Genomic DNA, 23,837 nt, shown 5'->3' with positions numbered 1-23,837 from the left:
ATCAAGAACAACAGAGCATACATTTAAGGTGGGAGAAAGGAGTGTAAGGGGATCTGAGAAGAAAGTCCGTTAGGCAGAAAGTAGTTAATACCTGGAACACATTGCTGGAGGTGGTGGTGAAATCAGGTACAGCTACAAAAGACATTCAGAGACTTAAATAGGCAAGGTATCAAAGGATACACTCGAATATCTCCAGATGAGTTAATGTAAACGGACACTAATATTTGCATAAAAGAGTTGGGCTGAAAGACCCATTTCATGCTACACAAATCTACAACTCTAACATGGGCAGACGGGATTGTCATTCTAAATATAAAGACAAGCCTGAATGCTTGTTATGATTTTATTGTCTTGTCTTGTCTTTACACGTCCGACTAATGTAACGTGCAAACTAGTCAGGAAATTAGCGAACCAAGAAGGTAGTGCCTCTGTATAAATTTGGGTCCCATTGATCACCTGTCAGCTGCTTCCATTAAGGACGGCCCCTTGAAACGACAGTACTTAAAAACAAATCCAAAAGCGAGGAGCGATCCGGAACCAGGAGCAGATTCAAATCTCGCCAACAGATTATTGAAAATACAGGTAAAAGAAGTCAAACGGCGTTAGTCATTCTACGAATAGTAACAGGGCCGAGGTTGCTAGAGATGGTATTGCAGTAGGTAATAATAACCGCGAAACAAGCAGAAAAAGCAATCAAATCAATGCTAATGGTGGCGCGCCAAAAAGTGTTTTGTCTGTCCGCGGGTTTGCATGTTAATCTTGCTATGTTTACGACGCAAAATGATATCTTTGGATTTCCATGTTTGCAGGAGCGTATCACTTTCAGGACTCGGGATTCGGCGTGAGGCCGGGAGTTTAAAAGAGGCTAATCTCAGTGCATGCAGTGCAGTTTCTCTTTATAGGATTCAGGACATGGAGTGAGTGCAGGATGGTTTGAGATGACTGTCGCTACTTGCCTGAGAACAGCTTCTGTCTTTTAATGGCGTTTAGCAATCCAACTTAAAGGTGCCTTACTGTCACCAACTAGACAGTGCTTTCCCAATATCATCTAACAAAACATGAAACTGAATCCAGTATCATTAAATGCACCTGGAGCTTAGCGCTCCTTAAAGTAGAGCTGAACCGAGCGGATTCCTTGTCAGCCCGAGAGGAGAAGCGGCGATCCGGAGTGCTCTCTCCTCCTCTCCAGCCTACAGAACTCCCAGACCGCGTTTTGTGCAGTCTGATTACTCACAACATCACCCAAGTGTTGTTCTCTAAACCTCCACTCCCAATCCTTGTCGTGATTAAGAAAGTGTGGGGGGGGGGGAGTGGAAGAGGAAATACATAGGGACAACAATATTCCAATATTGATTCACTAGCCCAAAACGACTGTCACGGAAATGGGAAGACCTGGTGACGGGTTAGGTCATTTGCGCAATTCACAACCTATACAATCCAAGTGAAGATGCAGGGATAAGGCTCCTGACGAATTGGAAACCAGCTGTAGCCAAAAACCTGTATCATTCACTCCTCCTCGGCCGTTCACGTTAAACAATACGTCACTCCCTCTTTGGTGCCCGTTTCAAACCAGCCGGCGGGGCCTCTTTTTCTTCAATTACTGCATCTCACCCTTCCTGTCCACCTTCAGTCTCTTTCTCTAGCCAGCTCCCAGTCATCCTGAAATCGAACATTCTTTGTCTCCATCCGACAAAAAGACGCTCTTAATTCATCTAATCACCTTCTTCACTTGAGACCTTCACCTTACAGAAATGTAAGAGGCAGGTCAATAGTTAACACGCGATTGGCTAATTAACTAATCAGCAGCTAATAAAAGAAGTTTGCGTCAAGCAGAGTAGCTGTTGTGTGGGCCAGGGCCTGCTATGAGAGAAGAAACTTTAAAGATAAGTCTCATGTGTAGCTATAGTGCGCATGTTAAAGGGCATTTTGTCAAAGGCATAATCACTGACCTGAAACATTGCTTCTTTCCAGATATTGCCTGAACTGTTTTTATTTCTGACTTCCAAAAGTATTATGTTAAAAACATTTTTCAAATTCCCTGCCCTCCAGAAGTTTATCAAATGAAGTTATTATTTCTCCTCAGACGTATGTCTATAAGTTCAATAACTGTGTCAGATAATTATGAAATTAAATGTATCATTATTTCAATATTTTGTCACAAATTTGCTTCTGAGCATTTTCTTTTCTAGATTTTCCAATGGATGCTCTGAGTGTTGCAAATGCCAACTTTGCCTTTGATCTCTACACAAAGCTAACAGAGAAAAAAATTAATGAGAACGTACTTATGTCTCCATTGAGCGTCTCAGTTGCTCTCGGCATGGTGTATCTTGGAGCAAGAGGCAACACTGCGGATCAAATAGCCAAGGTGAGTGAGAGGTGATGGATGGCAAAAATAGCGTGTCAAAGGATAAATTTTACGTGGTCGAGAGATTTGTACTTGTACACAGTGTTATCTGGTCACTCTACACACTCGATTTGAATTTTTAGTGACAGAATGCTGTCAAATTGAAACAACCCATTTCCTGGATTTGAAAGAAATTTTTAGTCCCTTATTGTTGCCGGCTGAATCTTCAAATTGTCTGCCAGTAACATAAAAGGGCTCGAATAATTCAAGAAAATGCCTCACTACCAATTTCTCGAGGATCATGAAGGATAGGCAAAAAATGCAGCCTAGACCGGAAACCCCTCGTTCCAAAAAAATTAATCAAATCTACGTTAAATAGACTCTCCCTGAAAATTTTGAATTGGTCTTCATTTGTTTGGGGTTATCAGCTTGTTCATTTACAGATTATTTCAAAATATTGCTCTAATTGTAATAGCACTGTAGTATATTATTTACAAGAACTGATGGCCTGGGCTTTCAAGGCAACAGTTTTGCTGCACGTCTGCTGCAACCTTATTTCCACCCCAACCCCAAGAGGATAAGGAACAGACAACCTACTGGAAGACTTGGGTAGAGTAACATCTGGGGGAGGAACAGACTTGTCAACTTTTTGGGTTGAAACTGTGCAGCAGAGTTTTGGCAGGAAACATCAGCTCCTTTCCTGCCATAAATGCAGCTCAGTCTAATGAGTTCCTCCAGCAGGTTGTCTGTTGCTCCAAACTCCAGCATCTGTGCTTGTTTGTCCCCATAGTTGTTCATAAATTTAATATCACTTGCTTGTTCTGCTATATTATCTTGAAATGCAATGTTTCTCTCCCCACAAATGTTGCCTGGCCTCGTTGAGTTGCTTCAGCAAATTCCAATTTCAAAATCTCAACATTTTCAACGTTGCTTTCAAAATACTACATTATTGACTGCCTTGCAACTAAACCTGTCATTTTAAAATTTCTCACACAACCACTTCAAACCTATTGTGCTCCTAGCCCAAATAGTAGAATTTAGAATGTGTTAAAGATGCAATATTCTCCAACAGTCTCTTGTATTCTGCTTATGAGTAATAATGCATAACTTCATAGAGCCATAGAACATTACAGCAGAGAAATGGGCCTTTTGGCTCTTCTTGGCTGTGCTGAATCATTTTTCTGCCCAGTCCCACTGACTTGCACCTGGACCATATCCCTCCATACACCTCTCATCCACATATCTGTCCAAGTTTTTCTTAAATGTTAAAAGTGTGCCCGCATTTACTACCTCATCTGGCAGCTCATTCCACACTGTGTGAAGAAACCCCCTCCCATATTCCTTTTAATCACCTTGGATTAAACATCAGAAATAATTGTCACTAAAACAGAAACATTCTACTTTCTTTCAAATGGGAAATGTTGTTTAGTCTCAATCTCAGTTGTATTCCTTACGACATCCAGTATCAATCATTTGATGAAATTCAAATCAATCAACTTGTGCTTGTAATTTAAATTAACGGAATACCAGTATGTTCATCTTGGATGGCAAAGTCATATAGCCCTAACAGGAGAAAATCTTCAGATACTGGAAATCAAAATAATGCACACAATGTTTGAGGAACTCAGCAGGCCAAATAGCATCTATAGAAAAGAGTAAACAGTTGACGTCTCGGCCTGAAACATCGTCTGTTTGCTCTTTTCAAAAGATATATAGCAACTTGTTACATGCCCCATCAGCATTCTTTTCTACTCAAATCAATGGATTTGATGCTACAAGAATGTATCTGTAAGGGCAGTCAGAGTACTGATGTGCCCCCTCCTGCAATCATCAAGCCGACATTATACAGCTACTTCATGTAACTTTGCAAAATTTAAATGCTTGCACTGCTGATCCACCAAATTAGCCGAAACCACAGATTAACATTTCACCTGTGGTTTGCATTAAAATCAGCCAGATATGCTGGGGGGGGGGGGGGAAGATCCAATATCCCATGATTTGAATAACCTGTATTTCCTTCATTTATGTACTTTATAGGGTGTGGAATTGGGACGGGCTGTTGCCAGTTTGGTTGAAAAAAAAATTTGTTCAGCAAATAATGCAATATTTTCAGGTGTGAATGCTATGTGGTTCTGCAAAAGGGTGTTGTGCAATAAAATGATTCAGAATATGCAAGAACCAAAAAATCCTAAATCTTAGCAACACACACATAAAATGTTGGAGGAACTCAGCAGGCCAGGCAGCATCTATGGAAAAGAGTACATTTGACATTTTGACCCGTCAGAGGACCTAAATCCTAAATCTTATTGTTTCTGACCGGGTGATGTACGAATTTATTATGACAGTGTCACCAACATGAAACTGTCGACTTACGACGTGTATCTTAAATGTAATTTTTTAATATTCTGCATCTCTCCACTTACTGAATGAAGTGGCCAGTTGATCACTGTTCAATACTTATGCAACTTTCCTCTTGCAGGGAACTTGATCTAATTTTCACCCCATTTTCAAATTGAACACCAAGTAGTTGGACAAAGTTAAAAGATGATAACGTTCAATGAGAGCAAGTTATTTAACAGAATGCAAACGATACTGAGGCAAAAAAAAAGTTTTATTCAGTAAGGTGCAGGATAATTACACTTGTTAATATATCACTGCACACAAAGAGCAACAAAATTAAGTAAGAGACATATGAACTGAATATAACAAGCTGAAAGGACACCAGATAGTTTGGGAGTCAGGGTGTGGTCTTGTTACTAAACCAACAACGCAAGTTTGTAAGGAATAATTTTCTGGGGCCCTGGAACTTGAGCTAGAAAAATATGCTTGCAAACTTCCATCAGACTCTTGAATCAGTGGGGATAAATTAACTGAACTTCTCTTGCCTCATCACTGAACTGTTCCTTCAACCTATGGACTCGCCCTTGGGGACTCTTCATCTCATGTTCTCTATTTATTGTTCATTTAATTTTATTTGCACAGTTTTTTGTCTTTTGCACAGTGGTCGTTTGTCCGCCCTGTTGTGTTGGTCTTTTACTGATTATTATGGTTCTTGAATTTACTGAGTATGCCCACAAGAAAACAAATTTCTGGGTTGCATATGGTGATCAGTACTTTGATAGTAAATTTTATGTTAATCAATGCAATGGGGGGGGGTCAACATTTGAAAATGGAATAGGACTGAAGTTCCACCAGATATGGTACTTAATGTCTGAGACAAACGAATCGGAGTCGTTCATTCACCCCTCAGCCCTTCATGCTGCTCAATTCATGGAGTGACTTAATTTTATTCCTATCATTGTTTCCATCCTCAAAGCCTCCGGCATTGGGAGGAGTAAAAGTAGGCGAAGGATGGAAAATGGCCCATCGCAAAGACAGCAAATTCTGTGTTATGGTACTGAAAATTAAAGTGATGTCTTAGAAAATCCTTGCCAAGATTGATTTGCAATAGTTAAATATACCACCCTCATCTGCATAGCAAAGGGAAATGCAGAGAGTGGAGAACAGGCGTTGGTATTTAGCAATTGTGCCAGACTTGCAGGAGAAGACTAGACACTTGAATGCCAATGAAAAATTAACATGAAAAGGAACTTACTGGAGTTTTGAGCCATTGGAACAGATTTAGAACAGGAGACAGCTGTCTCATTCAGATATGGTGGGTTCGAAATTTTTTAGTCCATAAAATCCAGGTTATAGCAGCTGTATTCCCTTGTCTCTAACTATTACAGCCACCACACATGGAAGAACCTTCACATTCACATGCTGTAAAAGGTAATATGTAAAAGGTGCCTGAAGCAACGAGCAATATGTGAACACTTTCTGAACTTGGTGGCTTTGCATAACTAGAGTGTCATCTGAAATCGTGCTGAGATGCTGGAGAGCTCTGCTGATTTCAGTGACTGCTGAAAGGATATTGAGGACATTCAGAGTAAGTGAGAGGACAAATTGGATATTTCCCCTCTCACTTTACAAGTCCCCTCATCCTATAATTTCCCTTGCCTGATAGCTTCAAATAAACACCAATATTCTGCTCCCTCCCCTCACCATAACACTACCGTGTCTTTAACAGTTTGGGATGTGCCGGCATGACCTACAGAATACAGAGAAAGTAAATAGCCAGTCATGATGATCCACTAATTGTTATGCAGGAGAAATTTTGAGAGATAGAAAAGAACATATCCTCAGAATATTGAATATGAGATATTTAAAGCAAATATCATTGCAATGAATTAATTCCACAATCCATTTACCACGGTTGTCATAGGGACCATCAAGTTCATGCACTTTAGCAACTGTGCTGAGGCTCTTTTATTTCATCACCAGCTTTACCTGTCAACTTGACTTTCTAGACCAAGAGTAGCAGGTTAATGGGAGCACCACATACTACCTGTCCTGTCTTGCCAATGTGTATCATAACTGCTACCTTGTTATTTGACTCTCATTGTAAATGTTTTCATAACAGGTTCTCCACTTTGACAAAGAGCTTGATGTCCATGCAGGATTTAAGGAACTAATGGCTAATATCAATGAACCTACCGCTTCTTATCTCTTAAGACTGGCCAATCGTATTTATGGAGAGGAAACATTCAACATTCTGAAAGTAAGATCAAATAGGGGGCAACTGTTGGATCTACTGTTTGCCTTGTTACGTACCCCATAACTGGGTGTCTAACCAGCAGAGAAAGAAGAATCCATTGGAGTCTGGTGGTACCAAACTAAAGGTGTTTATTAATAAAAATAAGCAAAACCATATCAATAATGCAAATATACATATAAAACAAGTTAGCAGTAATAAACCTAAAAGTGTAGGAATAATAATAATCAATAATAAACAAGCTCTATCAATGTCTAGGGGTAAATAAATTGTCAAAGAAAAGTATAAAGTTCAGTTCAGTTCATGAGTGCTGAGGTAGTTATGCTTGTTAAGTTGTAATCGTTGGGGAGAGAGAGAGCGAGCAAGCGACTAAGCAGTTGCAGTCCGCAAACCTTCCTGTTGCCTTTTGATTCTGTTGCACCGTTGTTATGGTGATCATTCAGCTGTGACCCCTCCGTCCTTCTGCTAGACCGTTCTTCTGTGGTGGACTCGTCACTCTGGCATGAGTGGACACACACACAAGCCCCCACCGGCCCTGCTTTTACACTGATAGCCTTACTGACCGACCTCCTGGTTCGGTCTTCAAAGCCCCCACCTTTTTTGTGGGTTCCAACACTCAATCAGTGTCCACTGGCGTGTCTGGAGGGTGTTTCTCCAGACCTGTCTTTTTATCCCTACTAATGGGGACTCAGCTATCCATCAATCCTGAATGACTGTGTCCATCAAATCAGCCCACTCCTGCAGTCCACTGAGGAATGTTAATGAGCAAAATAGTAGAAGATAAATAACCCTTGCAGAAGTCATAATACAGTAAATCAACAAGTCTCTCTCCCCTCTCATCTGTAACAGATGTTTTTGCATGTTTTCCATCTCTCTCTCTCTCTCATGAGCAGCATAGCAACAGCAATAGTTCGTGGTTCTCGGGGGGGGGGGGATGGTTAACTCTGTACCCCATTGTCCATCAGGTCTGTTCATCACTCATAACACCCCCATCCTTCTGGGAATTTTCACTAAGGTGAAAATTAACTAATACAGCATATTACAGAATTACAGAGTTTGACAAAATACAGAAGTGGTCTTAACTACAAAAATAACATACACATTCAAATTAACATCTGGATAAACAATCAGCAATTACATTATCACTCCCCTTTACATGTTGTATTTTAATATCGAATTCCTGTAACAACAGACTCCAATTTAATAAACGCCTATTTTTATTTTTCATGTTACTAAAGGGGTTGTGTTCTTAGCTTAGGTGTCTATTACAAAGTGTGAACCAATACATGTGTGATTATACTGTGGTACATTACAGAAATTTGTGCAAATACTAATCTCTGTTTTACTTTTAAACTTAACATTCAAACAGTCAATCTTCCATGGTGTTTTCTTTATTATTTACATGCTTTGTCAAAAAAAAAAGTCAAATTCCCTCAAAACCAGATCCTGTTATTCAAAGTGGCATTTGGTTAACCTTTGTCCCTTTTCCACTTAACTCTCACGTGGTTAGCTTGCTCACCAGTGTGGAACAGGCCTTCACAGGCTCCTTTCACAGGAGCTATCTTATCACCAATGTTTTCCAAACTAAGCCCATTTTCTATACTTCTACACCACTCATTAATTTTAAGCAGGTCATTAATTTTATCTTCAGGATCTTTCATTCTATTTGTTTTCAGTTTAACAGCTGCAGGTGATCCCTCTTGGTCAAAACAACATTTCAAGTTCTGCCTCTCCAAATCACATACTTGAATAACATCAGCGAGTTGTCTATCTTTAAATTTCCAAACAAACTGTATTTGATTCATGGGCACCTGATTAACAAGCCATTGTTCAGTTAACGGTCCCTTCCCTTTTGTCAATCCTTCTAAAACCAATTCAGACTTTAAATTTTCTTTATACAATTTAGGAACAACACCTTTCCCTTCTCCTTCAATAATATTCACATCACCAGCTTTCATCTCATCATTAACTTTTAACACACCTTCTAACACAAACAACTGAGAATTCTCACTTTCCACTGGTACCAAGGTTAACTCTTTCTTCACTGAACCAAGTCCATCTGACCCAAAAGGTCTGCATTCCTTTCCAACTAAATCAGATACCTCCGACCTTTCCTGAGTTTCAATACTAGGTTCAGTACCCTGTGCATCCACACCCTTCACACCCTAAACACACACAAACGGGACATCTACCTCTTCCAGGCTTTCAACACCAGTCCCTTTTTCAAATTCTAAGTTCCCCTGATCCTCCCAGTTACTCTCTGGGCAACTCCCATCCAGAGTAAACTCAACCCTGCAGGTTAAAACAACCTCATCTGCTAACCCAGCAGACTCCCTCAAGGTAGCGGCATCCTTTTCATCTAGGACAGCCTTTACATCATTATCGGGAACACATTTAAATTCTTCAACTGCAAACTGCTCTGTCAAGCCAGACAGATCATCTGTGTCCAACCCTGGACCTTCTAACTGCCATATCTGTTTCTCATCTTTACTCTGTGCCTCCATAACCTCCTTCCTCACTCCAAAATGTCCACCTAGGGGTATCTTATGACTCAAATTCAAAATTTCGTTCCGACAGACCTTCGGAACCACCACCTGGTGTACCACCACCCAGTCCTCATCGACTGGCACCGTGGTCGGCCTCCACTTCCTCATTAACACTCCCTCCTTCAGATAGTAGCCCTCTAACACTCCCTCCTTCAGATAGTAGCCCTCTGGTTCTTTATCAATCTCTACTTCAGAAAGAGCTGATTCTTTCAACACCACAAGCTCCTCATCCCGACTCTGTTCCTTTATAAAGTCCCTCCTTGCTAATGATAGATCTACCTCCTCTCTTTTACTCTCCCTAACCTCCGTTTTACCACCCTCTAACCTCTCTTGGTACAGGGTCAGTAAAAACATCTCCGCCAAATCAACACTGGACTCATTTAAACAAGCTCCTTTCTCAGCCACCGTTCTAGACATGCTGCGAGTGATCGTGCATGCGGGATAAATCTTAGAATCTATGGGTGGGTCCTCAGCACTCACAGGCTTGCTTATCAGTTTCACTGCTGAACACATGTCACCACCGGCCAGATCATTACCAAGTAGGACGTCGATGCTGTCCATCGGTAGTTTCGACCGCACCCCTATTTCGACTGGTCCAGATACCAGGTCACATTTCAGAAATATCCTATGCAAAGGTACGGCCTCTGTCCCTTTTCCGATACCTCTTAACACAACCTCCCCAGTCTGGGTCTCAGAACCAAAATCTAATACCTTCCTTAAAATCAATGACTGACCAGCCCCAGTATCTCTCCAGATCCGCACTGGAACTGGGGTTTCTCCTTCCTTCACAGACACTGTCCCTTCCGAGATAAACTTCTCACGCCCCTCTTGTGCTCTATCTACCTTTGCCTTCCTCATCGATCTGCTGACCGACTCAATGCAACCAGTAGGGATTGCTGCTTTCCCTTTTCCAGTCTCCTTCTTCGGAGCAAAGCACTTAGATGCTGTATGACCAGCTTTTCCACAATTATAACACATAAAGCTAGGAACCTTCCTACCAGCCTGATTTTTTCTCCTCCTTACCTCTTCCACTAGCTCCCGGCTTATTCTCTGCCTTAGACAGTGGATTTTCTCTACTGTCCCTACTGCCTCTCTGGTAGCTCTTATTTGAGGAAAACTTTGACTTGTGGGTTGAGGCGTACTCGTCTGCTAACTTGGCAGTTGCAGACAGAGTTTCCGTCTCCTTCTCATCCAAGTACATCTTCATACTCTCAGGGATACAACCTTTGAACTGCTCTATCAGCATTAACTGTAACAGTTTATCATAATCTCCAACAACCCCTTTTGAGGCGCACCAACGCTCACAATACATTTGCATCTCATGGGTAAACTCTAAATATGTGTGGTTCCATGGCTTTCTCCAATTCCAGAACTTCTGCCCGTATGCCTCTGGCACCAACTCGTAACTCCTCAATACAGCCCTTTTTACCTCCTCAGAATTCCTAGACTCATCCATGGACAATGCTGAATACGCTTGCTGATCCTTCCCCCTAAGTACGCTCTGTAACAAAACAGCCCATTTTCTCTCAGGCCAGTTCTGATTCACAGCCACTTTCTCAAAATGGAGGAAGAACTTATCGACATCCATCTCCTCGAATGGAGGTACCAACTGAATCTCCCGACCAATCTTGAACCCCTCATTTGGGTCTGCTGCCTGGTCTCTTCCCTGCTGTACCCTTAATTTCTCTATTTCCAGCTCATGCTGCCTCTCTTTCTCCCTTTCCTCCCTCTGCCTATCAGCTTCTTCCTTCTAACTTGCAGCTTCTTCTCTCTGCCTTGCAGCCTCCAACTCCTTTATCTGGAACTCGTGCTCCCTTTTCTCCTTCTCCGCAGCCAACTTTAATTTTTCTATCTCTAACTGAACCTCCCCTCGGCTGGTTTCCTCTCAGGGAACAGGTCCAATACATCTGGTGTGAACACACCCTTGGATACATAATGCATAGCTATTTCTCTCTGTATATCCACCTTTCTCATCGACGATTTCACCTCTGGGAGATCTAATCATTTCGCAACATTCACCAATTCAGCCTTCCTGGCAACCTCTAATGCCCCCGCAGTCGGGTCTTTTAAAAATTTGACAATGTCCATCTCTGCTGGTTTCCCATCTGGTTAATCTCATAACCAGATCAGATAAGGGACTTTTATCCCGATTCACTGGCCCCCTAATTTGGTAATCAAATCCCGGACGAGCCCCCAATTTGTTACGTACCCCATAACTGGGTGCCTAACCAGCAGAGAAAGAAGAATCCGTTGGAGACTGGTGGGACCAAACTAAAGGTGTTTATTAATAAAAATAAGCAAAACCATATCAATAATGCAAATATACATATAAAACAAGTTAGCAGTAATAAACCTAAAAGTGTAGGAATAATAATAATCAATAATAAACAAGCTCTATTGATGTCTAGGGGTAAATAAATTGTCATAGAAAAGTATAAAGTTCAGTTCAGTTCATGAGTGCTGAGGTAGTTATGCTTGTTGGGTTGTAATCGTTGGGGAGAGAGAGTGAGCAAGCGATTAAGCAGTTGCAGTCAGCAAACCTTCCTGTTGCCTTTTGATTCCATTGCACCATTGTTATGGTGGTCATTCAGCTGTGACCCCTCCGTCCTTCTGCTAGACCGTTCTTCTGTGGTGGACTCGTCACTCTGGCATAAGTGGGCACGCACACAAGCCCCCACTGGCCCTGCTTTTACACTGATAGCCTTACTGACCGACCTCCTGGTTTGGTCTTCGAAGCCCCCACCTTTCTTGTGGGTTCCAACACTCAATTAGTGTCCACTGGCGTGTCTGGAGGGTGTTTCTCCAGACCTGTCTTTTTATCCCTACTAACGGGGACTCAGCTATCCATCAATCCTGAATGACTGTGTCTATCAAACCAGCCCACTCCTGCAGTCCACTGAGGAATGTTAATGAGCAAAATAGTAGAAGATAAATAACCCTTGCAGAAGTCATAATACAGTAAATCAACAAGTCTCTCTCCCCTCTCTTATCTGTAACAGATGTTCTTGCATGTTTTCCATCTCTCTCTCTCTCTCTAATGAGCAGCATAGCAACAGCAATAGTTCGTGGTTCTCGGGGGGGGGGGAATGGTTAACTCTGTACCCCATTGTCCATCAGGTCTGTTCATCACTCATAACAGCCTTTAAAAGTATATGGTTAATGCATAAATTCAACTAATTAATTCAAATATAGAATTTTCCTGTTCTATTTCTTTACTCCTCTGTAGTTGCTAACCTGGTAATGTTGAAAATCTCCTTGAGAACAGGATGGAAGTTTATGCATATACTAGATTTCAAATCAATCCAATTAAATTAATTATCAAAAAACAAGCGCATGTTGGTGTTTGGTGAGCATGGTACAGTGGTCCAATAGAAGCCAATAGTCAATTTAAAACAAATACAAATATTAACTGAGGTTATGAACATGTGCACATATTCCCTAACATAATGAGGAAGTGCACACATTCTCCACTAAAAGCTCTTTAAATGCATAAGTATCATTTGTAAGATTGACAAACTTGTACTTCTCCTGTTGCCCTCTTATGCGGAAAGAAACTTCATACCACTCTGTGTTATAATGCTTTTGCTGACTGGTGGCGTAGTGGCGTCAGCGCCAGACATCAGAGCAAAGACTCCCTAGTTCGAATCCAGCCGGCTCCCTTGCACGCTTTCTGGGTTGAGCATCGAGCTATCAACTCGGCCTTGTAAAAACAAGAAAGCCTGCTAAAACAACGCCATCACGATGGCGTCCCGATGACTCCACTCGGTTAAGGGGCTATCTTCTCTTCTTCATGTATAATGCTTTGGTTTTTTTAATGTTCTGCAGGAATTTCAAAGCTCCGGCTTGAAATACTATGAGGCAGAAATGGCTGCAGTCAGTTTTGTACAACAACCAAATGCTGTCAGGAATGAAATCAATACTTATGTAGAAAATAAGACTGAAGGTAAGATCCATTTTATGGTTTAATACTGTGTTCTCCACTCTTCAGTCAACATTGATCAACGATCATCAACATCAATTGTAATCCTAATTTGCTGTATGAACACAATTTAGATTACAACTGATGGTTAAACAGGTACTGAAAGGGTTTTTTTTTCCATTTTGTCCATTCTGTAGATTATTTTATTGCTGTCTTCTGGCATTAAAGTATTACTTCAATGAGACTTCAGTTAGCCATGTAAATGTGTACGTGTGACATAAGTTAATTGGTTAAACTCTGCTAATTAATGATATTAAAATTGGGTGAAGCAAAGGCTGGTAGGTAAGAGGTGGGAATGGATGAGGAAAGTATAAGGTGGAGAGGTAAACATGTTTTGAGAACACCAGGACTGTGGATATCGGAAAATGAAAAATTCAACGTTCATACCATAAAGTTGTAAGCTCCCTAAGTAGAACAAGATGTTCTTCCCGTTTGTTTTTAGCCTCTTCATAAAAATGTGTTGGATGGTGAGGGCAGGTTGGTAGAGGTCATGTTTTTACTGCTGTTTAGTATAAGGCCTATTAACATAAGTTTCACTGAGCGATTGCCATCGGCTTACTGCAGCTCAATGACCGAAATTAACTTCAATTTGAATAATTTCCCATTCATCAAGTAGATCTGCTCCATTCCAGTGGGAGCTTATTGGAAGTGAGCTCCAAAATTGCATGGGGAAAGATTGATGAAAGTGTTGAAGCAATGACTCGGCCCAGCTTGACACCAGTCTGTACTGGGACTAGATCTATGGGGAACCCCAGTGTGGATTCACAGCTTGTATGCCACCGTGTACCATATGTAAAATGGGGAAAGATTTTTAAGGGCAGCCAAGCATGAGCCGAATGTTCCACAGTCCCTGTTGGTTAAAAGTAAAAGGTTTTAAAAGGTGAACAACAGTTATGTAAACTGAGGTAAGAAACTAGAAGAGTGGGGAAGCTTATAAAACCCAAAAGAAGGCAATTCAAGAATAAGGAGAAGAATTTAAAAGAAATGAAATATGAAGGTAAGCTATCCAATAATAAAGGAATACTAAAAGTATTTTCAGAAATATAGAATAAATGAGGCAAAAGTGGAAATCGAGCTGATGGAAAATGAAGCTGGAGTGTCAGTAATAGGGAACAAAGAGGATGGCACAGCACCGTAGTGGTTAGCACAACGCTTTACAGTGCTAGCGATCCAGATCCAATTCCCATGCAGCCTGTAAGGGGTTAGTGCTTTCTCCCTGTAACTGCATGGGTTTCCTCCAGATGCTCTGGATTTCCCCCCACAGTCCAAAGACGTACCGGTTGGTAGGTTAAATGGTCATTGTAAACTGTCCCGTGATTAGGCCAGGGATAAATTGGGCAATTGCTGGGTAGTGTGGTTCAAAGGGCTGGGAAGTCCTGTTCCACACTGTATTTCAATAAATTAAAAAGAATGCCAGAAGTATTTTCATAAATATAGAGGAAAAGAGGCAAGAATGGATATTGATGGAAAATGATGCTGGAAAGATAGGGGACAAAGAAATGGTGGACAAACTGTATAAGTACTTTGATTCAGTCTTCACTGTGGACACCAGCAGAATGGCAGAAATTTGAGTGTCAGGGAGCAGAAGTGAGTGTAGTTCCTAACACAAAGGAGAAGGTGCACTGGAAGCTGAAAAGTCTGAACCGAGGTAAGTCACTGGGACCAGATAGACTACACCATGGGGTTCGGAAAGAGGTGGCTGGAAAGATTGTGGAGGCATTAGTAATGATCTTGCAAGAATCACTAGATTCTGGAATGGTTCCAAGAGTACTGGAAAATAGCAAAGGTCCCACCACTTTTTTGGAAGGGAGGCAAGAGATTACAGGCCAGTTAGCCTGACTTCAGTGGTTGGTAAACTGTTATAATCCATTAAGGATGAAGTTTTGGGGTACTTGGAGGTGTACTCAAATCATGGTTTCCTAAAGGGGAAATCTTGCCTAACAAATCTATTGGAATTCTTTGAGTAAATAACAGGCATGATAGACAAAGGAAAGTCAGTGGATGTTTTTTACTAGGATTTTCACAGGACTCTGGTAAGGTGCCACACAAGAGGCTTCCATGGTATTATAGGAAAGGTAGCGATATGGACAGAAGATTTGCTTACTGGTAGAAGGCACAGTGCCAATACAACACGAGTCTAACTCAAGATCAAGGCTTTCTAAGATGGTCCTCAAACCCAGTTCAAAGCTCATGGTCTTTCTAGCAGCACTATTCCATACCTTAGAGTCATGGTCCAGGTTTGCTTCAAAATGGATAAATAACCAATATGCAAAACACTACAAACAATGCAAATACAAAAATAAATAAATGGATAAGCAATAAATATTGAGAATATGAAATGAAGAGTCTTTGAAAGTGGGTTGATAGGTTGTGGGCATAGTTCAGCAGTGGGTCCTTTGTTTCAAGAGCCTAATGGATGAGGGTAATAACGGTTCCAGCATCTTCTGGTGTGGGTCTTGAGGCACCTGTACCTCCTTTCTGATGGTAGTAGCAAGAAGAGCATGGCCTGCGTGGTGGGGGTCCTTGATGATGGATGCTGCTTTCCTGTGACAGTGCTCCATGTAGATATGCTCAATAGTGGGTTGGGTTTTATCCATGATGGACTGGTACATACCACTACATTTTGTAGGTTTGTCCGTTCAAGAGAATTGGTGTTTCCAAACCAGGCCGTGATGCAACCAGTCAATATACTCTCCACCATGCATCTATAGAAGTTCGTCAGATTTCAGATGTGCTGAATCTTCATAAGCTTCCAAGAAATTAGAGGCTCTGCCATGTTTTCTTTGTAATGGCCGTTCTGTGCTGGAACTAGGACAGATCCTCTGGAAGGATAACACTGAGGAATTTGAAGTTTCTGACCCTCTCCACCTCTGATTTCCCCCCCCCCCCAATCAGGACTAGCTAATGGACCTTGGGTTTGTAATCTATCATTTGTGATTTATCATTTAGGTAAAATCAAAGATTTACTGTCAGAGGATGCGATTACTTCAAACACAGTTCTTGTTCTTGTAAATGCCATCTACTTAAAAGGAAAATGGAACCAGAGATTTCAAGAAGAAAACACGTATGTAACAATGTTCAAGATGAACAAGGTGTGTTCATTTATAAAGCATTTACCAGCAATATTTTACACTTATTGTACTGTCATATTCATACTGATGTTAATTATTACTTTCTTCTTAGAAAATGTCCAGATCAGTAAATATGATGCGCCAGGAGGGAAATTTTAACTTTGCTTATATTGATGGATTCAAAGCCAAAGTTCTTGAGCTTCCTTATGAAAAGAAGGATTTGAGTATGTTCATCTTTCTGCCCGATGACATCAGTGACAACTCAACTGGATTGGAAAAGGTAACTTAAAGATTAAAGAAGGTTAGCATTGTCACATATATCGAAACAGAGTGAAATGCATAGTTTGCATCAAAACAAATCAGTGAGGATTGTGAAGAGCAGCTTGCCAGTGTCGCCACGGTGGTGACACCATCATAGCATGCCCACTGCTCACTAACCTTAACTGTACACCTTTGGAATGTGGGCAGCACAGTTGCGTAGTGGTTAGCACAACACTATCACAGCTCGGGACGCTGGAATTCAGAGTTCATTTCCAAAATCATCAATAAGGAATCTGTACATCCTCCCTGTGGAATGCACAAGCTTTCCCCCGGTTCTCCAGTTACCTCCCACAGTCTAAAGACTTACTGGGTAGGTTAATTGGGCATTGTAAATTGTCTCATGATTAGTTTCGGATTAAATCGGGATTATCCGGTTGCTGGGTGGCGCGGTTCGAAGGGCTAGAAGAACCTACTCCATTCTGTATTGCTAAATAAATAAATATACAAAAGATTATAGAAATATGAGTGCACCTCTCTCATCTCTAACTGAACTCGTTACCCTTGTACCTTTCAAACTAATAGTTAACAAAGCTATTTGTCTCAAATTTAAAATTATCATTGGCCATCAATTATAACTTGTGGAAGTGTGTTCTAAATATATACTGCTGTCTTCAGTTGGAATGTTTTCAAACTTCACTTCTGAAAACTATTGAACTTTTGAATGGTGCCTCCTAGTTTCGATCTCTATTAATCAAAATAATTTTCTCCATTAAATTCTAAATATCAGGACGAGATTGCATAATTTCTTTGTGGTGTCTATGGATCATTTTGGAAAATACATACTGCAATATCTCAAGAACAAGACATTTCCCTGAATATGTCATGTCCAGAAATAGTTGATTATTTTTGTGTTATGTAACTGGGGTTGAATAACACTTTGTTTCTAATCGGTGGATTCTTAACATGTTGTAATGTTGAAGCAGGTTCATGGGTTTAGTGAGTGAGACAGAAAACTGACTGCAAATATTTATTCATTTATTTACAAACAGCAAAAAATTTGACCAAATATTTAGTTCCCCCCCATTTACATGAACTAAATGTTCAATAGATAGTTAGATAAAAGTGCACACAGAGTACACCTTCCCAAAGGTTCTGTGTAGTGTGCTTTAGAGACAAAGGAAGACAGAACAAATCTCTCACTTATGTCCTATCCTTTACGCCCCTGAGATGCTTGAAGTTGGAACGCAGGTACTATGGTACAAAAGCCAACCAATGAGAAGAGTGGCTGCACTTCTTAAACTCACAAATCACAATCAACACAATAAAAACATCTTTCAACTGGCAAATTAGCCACATCCCCACACTACAATCGTGTATTTAAGAATCTGAAGTCAAATAGCCCTTTTGAAATTTTTCTCCGTAGGCCTGAATATTTGAGCTTGAGGGAAATTTTGAGAGAAGTACATGGACTAGCAATATCCAAATCCAACTTCAAATTGCAATCAGATTCTTAATGTGAGGGTCACACATCTGGATAGTTAATCCAGGTGCATATATTTATGGAGAACATCAAGATGTTCAATGTCAATTGCTGGTGGTACAAACATTGTCATCAGTAGCTCACTCAATATGTTTTTAGGCATTCATCTGCAAATAGTGCCAAGCAATCAAAGCAAGGCAGGTTATTGACCAGAGGGATTAGAGTTAAGAGGCTGTTCTTAGTCCACACAAGGAAAGCTGTGTTGAAAGGCATGTTCTCACCTTTCTAGGTCCTTTGGTGTTCACTCCCATTCTAAACTCTTTAAATCACTTTGTTTTGGCTCTGCTGACTTGACCACCATTCCAGACTCTTTCCTGCACCCTGTCTAGTGGAATGTCCCATTTGCCCACCATCTGATCATGACCAGCATGATCTTTGATCCAATTTCATCAAGACCAGTGGACCAGTATGTACTTCTGTATTTATAGGATTCCTTGATGTAGAAATTCTAACGTGTACTGCAATTTCTCTGTGCTCAGTGTGTGTGTGTGTAATATATTTTTAAAAAGTTCTGTTTTCTGCATAGTTTGTGATGTAGATGTTCCTTTTGGGTTCTTGGCTCATATGAGGCACTTTATGCATAGAGGCATCTGATAATGTTTAGTGAGATTCAAACACATGGCACCAGGTGTATGGATGGAATTTCCACAAAATTCATCTGCACATGCATGATCCACACAGGCTGTGGGGGTCCTGTGCAGGGACAGGTCTTTTCGATAAATGTGAACTCTGATGTGACAAAATTAAAGAGGAACCTTGAGGAGCACTCAGTCCTTGACATCTCGTGGTGAGACGTATCCTTTCATTTAAGGACATCACTCAAAGCAGCTCACTCAATGGTCAAACACATCCCTTCACCTCATCACCCTATCTTACTCCCCGTTCCTCCCCACAACTCATCAAATTTTTTTAACCAAAAGACATAACTTCATACTTCGTAATTGAAGATTGGTGGTATGTGGCACCACATGTTGAGGGGGGACTTGATAGAGGTATTTAAAATTATGAGGGGGATAGATAGAGTTGACATGGATAGGCTTTTTCCATTGAGAGTAGGGAGATTCAAACAAGAGGACATGAGTTGAGAGGGGACAAAAGTTTAGGGGTAACCGAGGGGGAACTTCTTTACTCAGGTAGCTGTGTGGAACGAGCTTCCAGTAGAAGTGGTAGAGGCAGGTTCAATATTGTCATTTAAAGTAAAATTGGATAGGTATATGGACAGGAAAGGAATGGAGGGTTATGGGCTGAGTGCGGGTCGGTGGGACTAGGTGAGAGTAAGTGTTCGGCATGGACTAGAAGGGCCGAAATGGCCTGTTTCCGTGCTGAAATTGTTATATGTTTGAGGCAAGTATTGGAGGCCCTGAACATTTTCATATTTAGACTTAAACACTGATGCTTCAGGTGGTGAAGATATCGGCCAATAGCCTATGTCTGATTGTAACCTTCAACACTAAATTATACTGAGTACAGTATATACGACACAAATTATTCCCAGTTCTATCTTCTTTTACAGTGTCCGCATAGCGGTTTGTGCCAGTGAGATACAAAAAGGGCATTGCTTTCCCACCTGATGGACCAGCATGTCTTTCATGAGCACATCTTAGTTTTTTTTTAAAAATGCCAGATATGGAGACAGAATTCAATTTAAAGTTTTATCCTTGGTTTTCATGCTTTCTTTCAATGTCCATGGTCACCTAATGGTGGATATGTAATATCAAAATCCCAATGAGTTGTCTATAAACAGGGACATTATAACAGATGATCTCATTCTAAGTCAAAGCCTGAGGCAAGAACTCAATTTTCCTCCAAATGACACTGACATTATGATGGAGGCCCTTAACCACAGATAGCATAGCTTGTTGAATTAACATGAGGCAAAAGATGTATATCAATTTAAGGAACATTCTTACAACAGAAACTTTGATGGGTGATAATAGACCAGGAATGGAAGCATGATGTCAATTATCCTTAGCAGAGATTTTTCAGAGTAACGTGTACACAAACTGTTTGAGGAACTCTACAGGTCAGGCAGCATCTGAGGACAGTAATTAAAAAGATGACCTTTCTGGTTAAGAGAGACCCTTCATCTGCAAGAAGGGCCTCTGCCCAATATGGTCACCCTTTATTCTTCTCTACAGATGCTGCCTGACCTGCTGAGTTCTTCCAATATTTTGCATTAGCCTCTATTTCCATCTTGTGTCCAGAGATTTGCAGAATTTGATGTGACTCAGAGGGATACTAACTTCACCCTTTACCTCTTCCATCAATCCCCTGCCAGCTTCTCACATCAATCCCCCTCCCCCAGTCTCACCCACCTTCCCCCTCCCCCAGTCTCACCCATCAGCTGCTAGCTTGTAGTCTTTCCTCTCCACTTTCTACCTTTTTCTGGCTTTCTCATCCTTCCTTTCCTGTTGTGATGAAGGGTCCCTGGCCCAAGTATTCTGCTGTTCATACTCCTCCATTGATGTTGCCTGACCGGTTGAGTTCCTCCAGCATTTTCTGGATGTTACTCTGGTTTTCCAGCATCTGCAGAGTCTCATGTGGTTATAATAATTGTGTGCTCAACAAACATGGGTGGCTTCATAAGAAAAGTTGTCACATGTTGTACTGGAATGGAATAGAGAAACTGTTTTATCATTGCCTCAAATTGTACAGTATAATAGTAAGACATCTTGTTTAAACAATTCAGTCCAATAAACAATTTTGTTCATTTCTGTTCCCTTTTTGAACAGCTTCAAAAGGCACTTGCAAACAAGACTCTGCTCAAATTGATTAACCTGGGAACTATGAAGGAAATAAAGGTTACTGTTCATCTACCCAGATTTAAAATAGAGGACTATTTTAATCTTGGAAGTGAACTTCCAGCAATGGGAATAAAAGATGCCTTTGATCCATCAAAGGCCAATCTCTCTGGCATGTCTGAGCAAAATCTCTCTCTGTCAAAGGCTATTCATAAATCCTTCGTGGAAGTTAATGAAGAGGGAACCGAAGCAGCTGCATCCACAGCAATAACAACTGTTCGCAACGCTCATGTACCAACAGAAACTTTTGTAGCAGATCATCCCTTCATGTTTTTCATCAGACACAACAAAACACAAAGCATTTTGTTCTTGGGCCGATACTGTTACCCAATGGATGATGCTGCAGAAAATCGGGACACAGGCAACATGACACAGCAGGTCCAAAGCCAGACATAGTTACAGCAAGAGCAGGAAAGAGCCAGTGCTTCAAATAAATAATTGCATTACACCACACTAGGGAATACCTCAGTTGCCAATTTGTCAACGGAGGCAATCTGGTATTGGGCTCATTTTAATGTACCTTAGGATGATGCATTTAAAATATCCTCTTGCTGGTGACTGCTGTATATTCGTAGTTTCTTTGGGAATTTAGTTCTAAGCTCACTTCTAAGGTGAAGAATAACTTTCTGCATGTTTTGCTTTCACTATTTTGAAGATTAAAAATGATACGCTTGGAATATCACAAATATGAATTGCAGAAGATTATTTTGTTCAGTAACTCAAATTAAGTAATTGAAAAAAATTACATCTCTAAGATTTTGGAACTACTTTGGAAAATATTCAATCATAATTAAAAGAATTGAATTTAATAATAAAGTCAATATTGTGGATTTTATTCTAGCTACACATTAGGAAATATTTTTCCAGATAGATCCCATGCACAACATCTGCACCAAAGCAGCCTGTCGTATTTCTCTATAGAATTGGCTCACAGTAGAACTACCCAAAGCAACTGTCCATGAGCTTGGCAGACATGTAGGTTTCCACAAATAAAACAAAGTGTGTCATGCTTTATTTTTAAACAAAACCCGTAACACATTTTATTGAACTCCAAAACCTACACAACCAAAGTACGCTAAGAATCTTTTACGTAATGACATCATCAAGTCAGACCAGCCTCCTAAAGTGAAACCCCAACTCAATGTCGGTGGTTGTGAATTATGTACTTCTCTCTCAGTTATGTTAACCCCCTTCTTTCCACCACCCCCCAAGAATTCACTAAAACTTACATTGTGAGCCTGTCTAAAGCTGAGATAAGCCACCTGGCTCAGGTCCTGTGTCCATAGGTGGAGGAACCGCAGGTGCCTCTGGCTTGTCCAGAAGTGCATTGACACACTCACTGTCATATTTGTGACAACAGAGGGGCATAGCGGTGAAATACTTCACTGCCTTTGTACGGTGATCTGCCAAAATACATTCAGGTTTAACCATCTTAACCATGATAAAAGTATTTTCTCCCCTTTCCAAACCATGGAAAAGGCCATCATAAGGGGCCCAAGGGGATGTTGGTGTGCGCCATGGCAGACGTAAACAAACCAGTTGGAGTGTAGATCAACAGGTACCCAAGAGTACTGTATGCCCTGATAGGAGTAGGAAGAGGTGAAAGGGAGTTGCATTTACTGAGAAGGGTGGAATGCTCTTGAGAGGCTGACCAGGTGATCACAGCATCAGGAATGAAATCACCTGGCACTTGTAATGGCTGCCTATATACCAACTCAGCCATGGACAACTGCGGGTCCTCCTCTACAGCAGTTCTAAGCCCCAGCAGGACCCATGGGAGACAATCACGCCAATGTTCATCTCTTGAGGAAGCCCTCAGAGCAGCCTTCAAGGAGCGGTGAAACCGCTCACATAGGCCATTGGACTACAGGTGATATGCTGTGGTGTGATGTATCCTAATGCCGAGGTTCTGGGCCATCACAACCCAGAGGTCTGAAATGAATTAGGGACCACGGTCAGAGGAAATATCAGATGGGGTGCCAAACCGAGAAACGCAGGTGCTGAGCAATGTCCAAGCCCATCTGTGGCCATCGTCGATGCTAGAGGAACAACCTCTGGCCATCCAGTGGTACGGTCCACCATGGTAAAGAGGTGCGTCAAACCATGGGGGGGAGGGGACTAACAAGGTACACATTGACATGGTCAAACCATCACTCAGTGGCCTCAAAAGGTGTCAATGGTGCCATACATGATGGTTAATTTTTGCCTTTTGGCACTTCACACAAACTGCAGTCCAATCACACAAGTCCTTTCTGAGGCCGTGCCAAACATACTTTAGTGCAGCCAGTTTCTATGAGGCCTTCTGGCCTGGATGCAAGAGGCCAGGAAGGGAGTCAAAACCTGTCCAACTCCAGTTTGACAGCACGATGGGGCGAGGGCAACTGGTTGAGATATCACACAGGAGAGGACCCTAGCTTCCCTGATCATAATGTCAGCCAGCCGCAGGCTCATGACTGCTGTTCGCTAAGCCTGGACTTCTGGGTCAGTAACTTGGTCGTCTGCCTTGGCGGCATTGTCAGCCCCTACTTCTGTGGCCTCAATGGCTGGGCATGAGAGGCAATCGGCCATGGCATTATTTTTCCCTTGGTGTGATGGAAATCGGTTGTAAACTCGGATACGTAGGCCAGGTGGCATTGCTGCCGTGCAAGACAAGGCTCTGATGTTTTGGCTATCGCGAGCACAAGGGGTTGGTGGTTAACCG

The 23,837-nt window shown here is 41.4% G+C and overlaps 1 protein-coding gene across 1 annotated transcript; it reads left to right on the top strand.

Moving 5' to 3' along the window:
• The first annotated feature begins 428 nt into the window (after window positions 1–428).
• On the top strand, window positions 429–21,822 carry LOC140713802 (leukocyte elastase inhibitor-like). The gene is made up of 7 exons (XM_073024349.1): window positions 429–582; window positions 2,190–2,365; window positions 6,807–6,944; window positions 13,310–13,427; window positions 16,413–16,555; window positions 16,647–16,814; window positions 21,068–21,822. Exons 2-7 carry the CDS (start codon window positions 2,198–2,200, stop codon window positions 21,530–21,532), a joined length of 1,200 nt encoding a protein of 399 aa, XP_072880450.1. The 5' UTR covers window positions 429–582; window positions 2,190–2,197; the 3' UTR covers window positions 21,533–21,822.
• The last annotated feature ends 2,015 nt before the right edge of the window (window positions 21,823–23,837 follow it).

This window comes from Hemitrygon akajei, chromosome 20 (genome assembly GCF_048418815.1).
Source record: "Hemitrygon akajei chromosome 20, sHemAka1.3, whole genome shotgun sequence".
Classification (NCBI taxonomy): Eukaryota; Metazoa; Chordata; class Chondrichthyes; order Myliobatiformes; family Dasyatidae; genus Hemitrygon; species Hemitrygon akajei.
The sequence above is the reverse complement of the archived record's forward strand: the minus strand, read 5'-3'. Positions and strand labels throughout refer to the sequence as shown.

Excerpts from the sequence above, each read along its gene's own strand:
- LOC140713802 (XM_073024349.1), top strand. The coding sequence starts at position 2,198 with ATGGATGCTCTGAGTGTTGCAAATGCCAACTTTGCCTTTGATCTCTAC. Across the intron at positions 6,945-13,309 it reads AAACATTCAACATTCTGAAA|GAATTTCAAAGCTCCGGCTT; the intron begins GTAAGATCAAAT and ends AATGTTCTGCAG. Across the intron at positions 16,815-21,067 it reads ACTCAACTGGATTGGAAAAG|CTTCAAAAGGCACTTGCAAA; the intron begins GTAACTTAAAGA and ends CTTTTTGAACAG.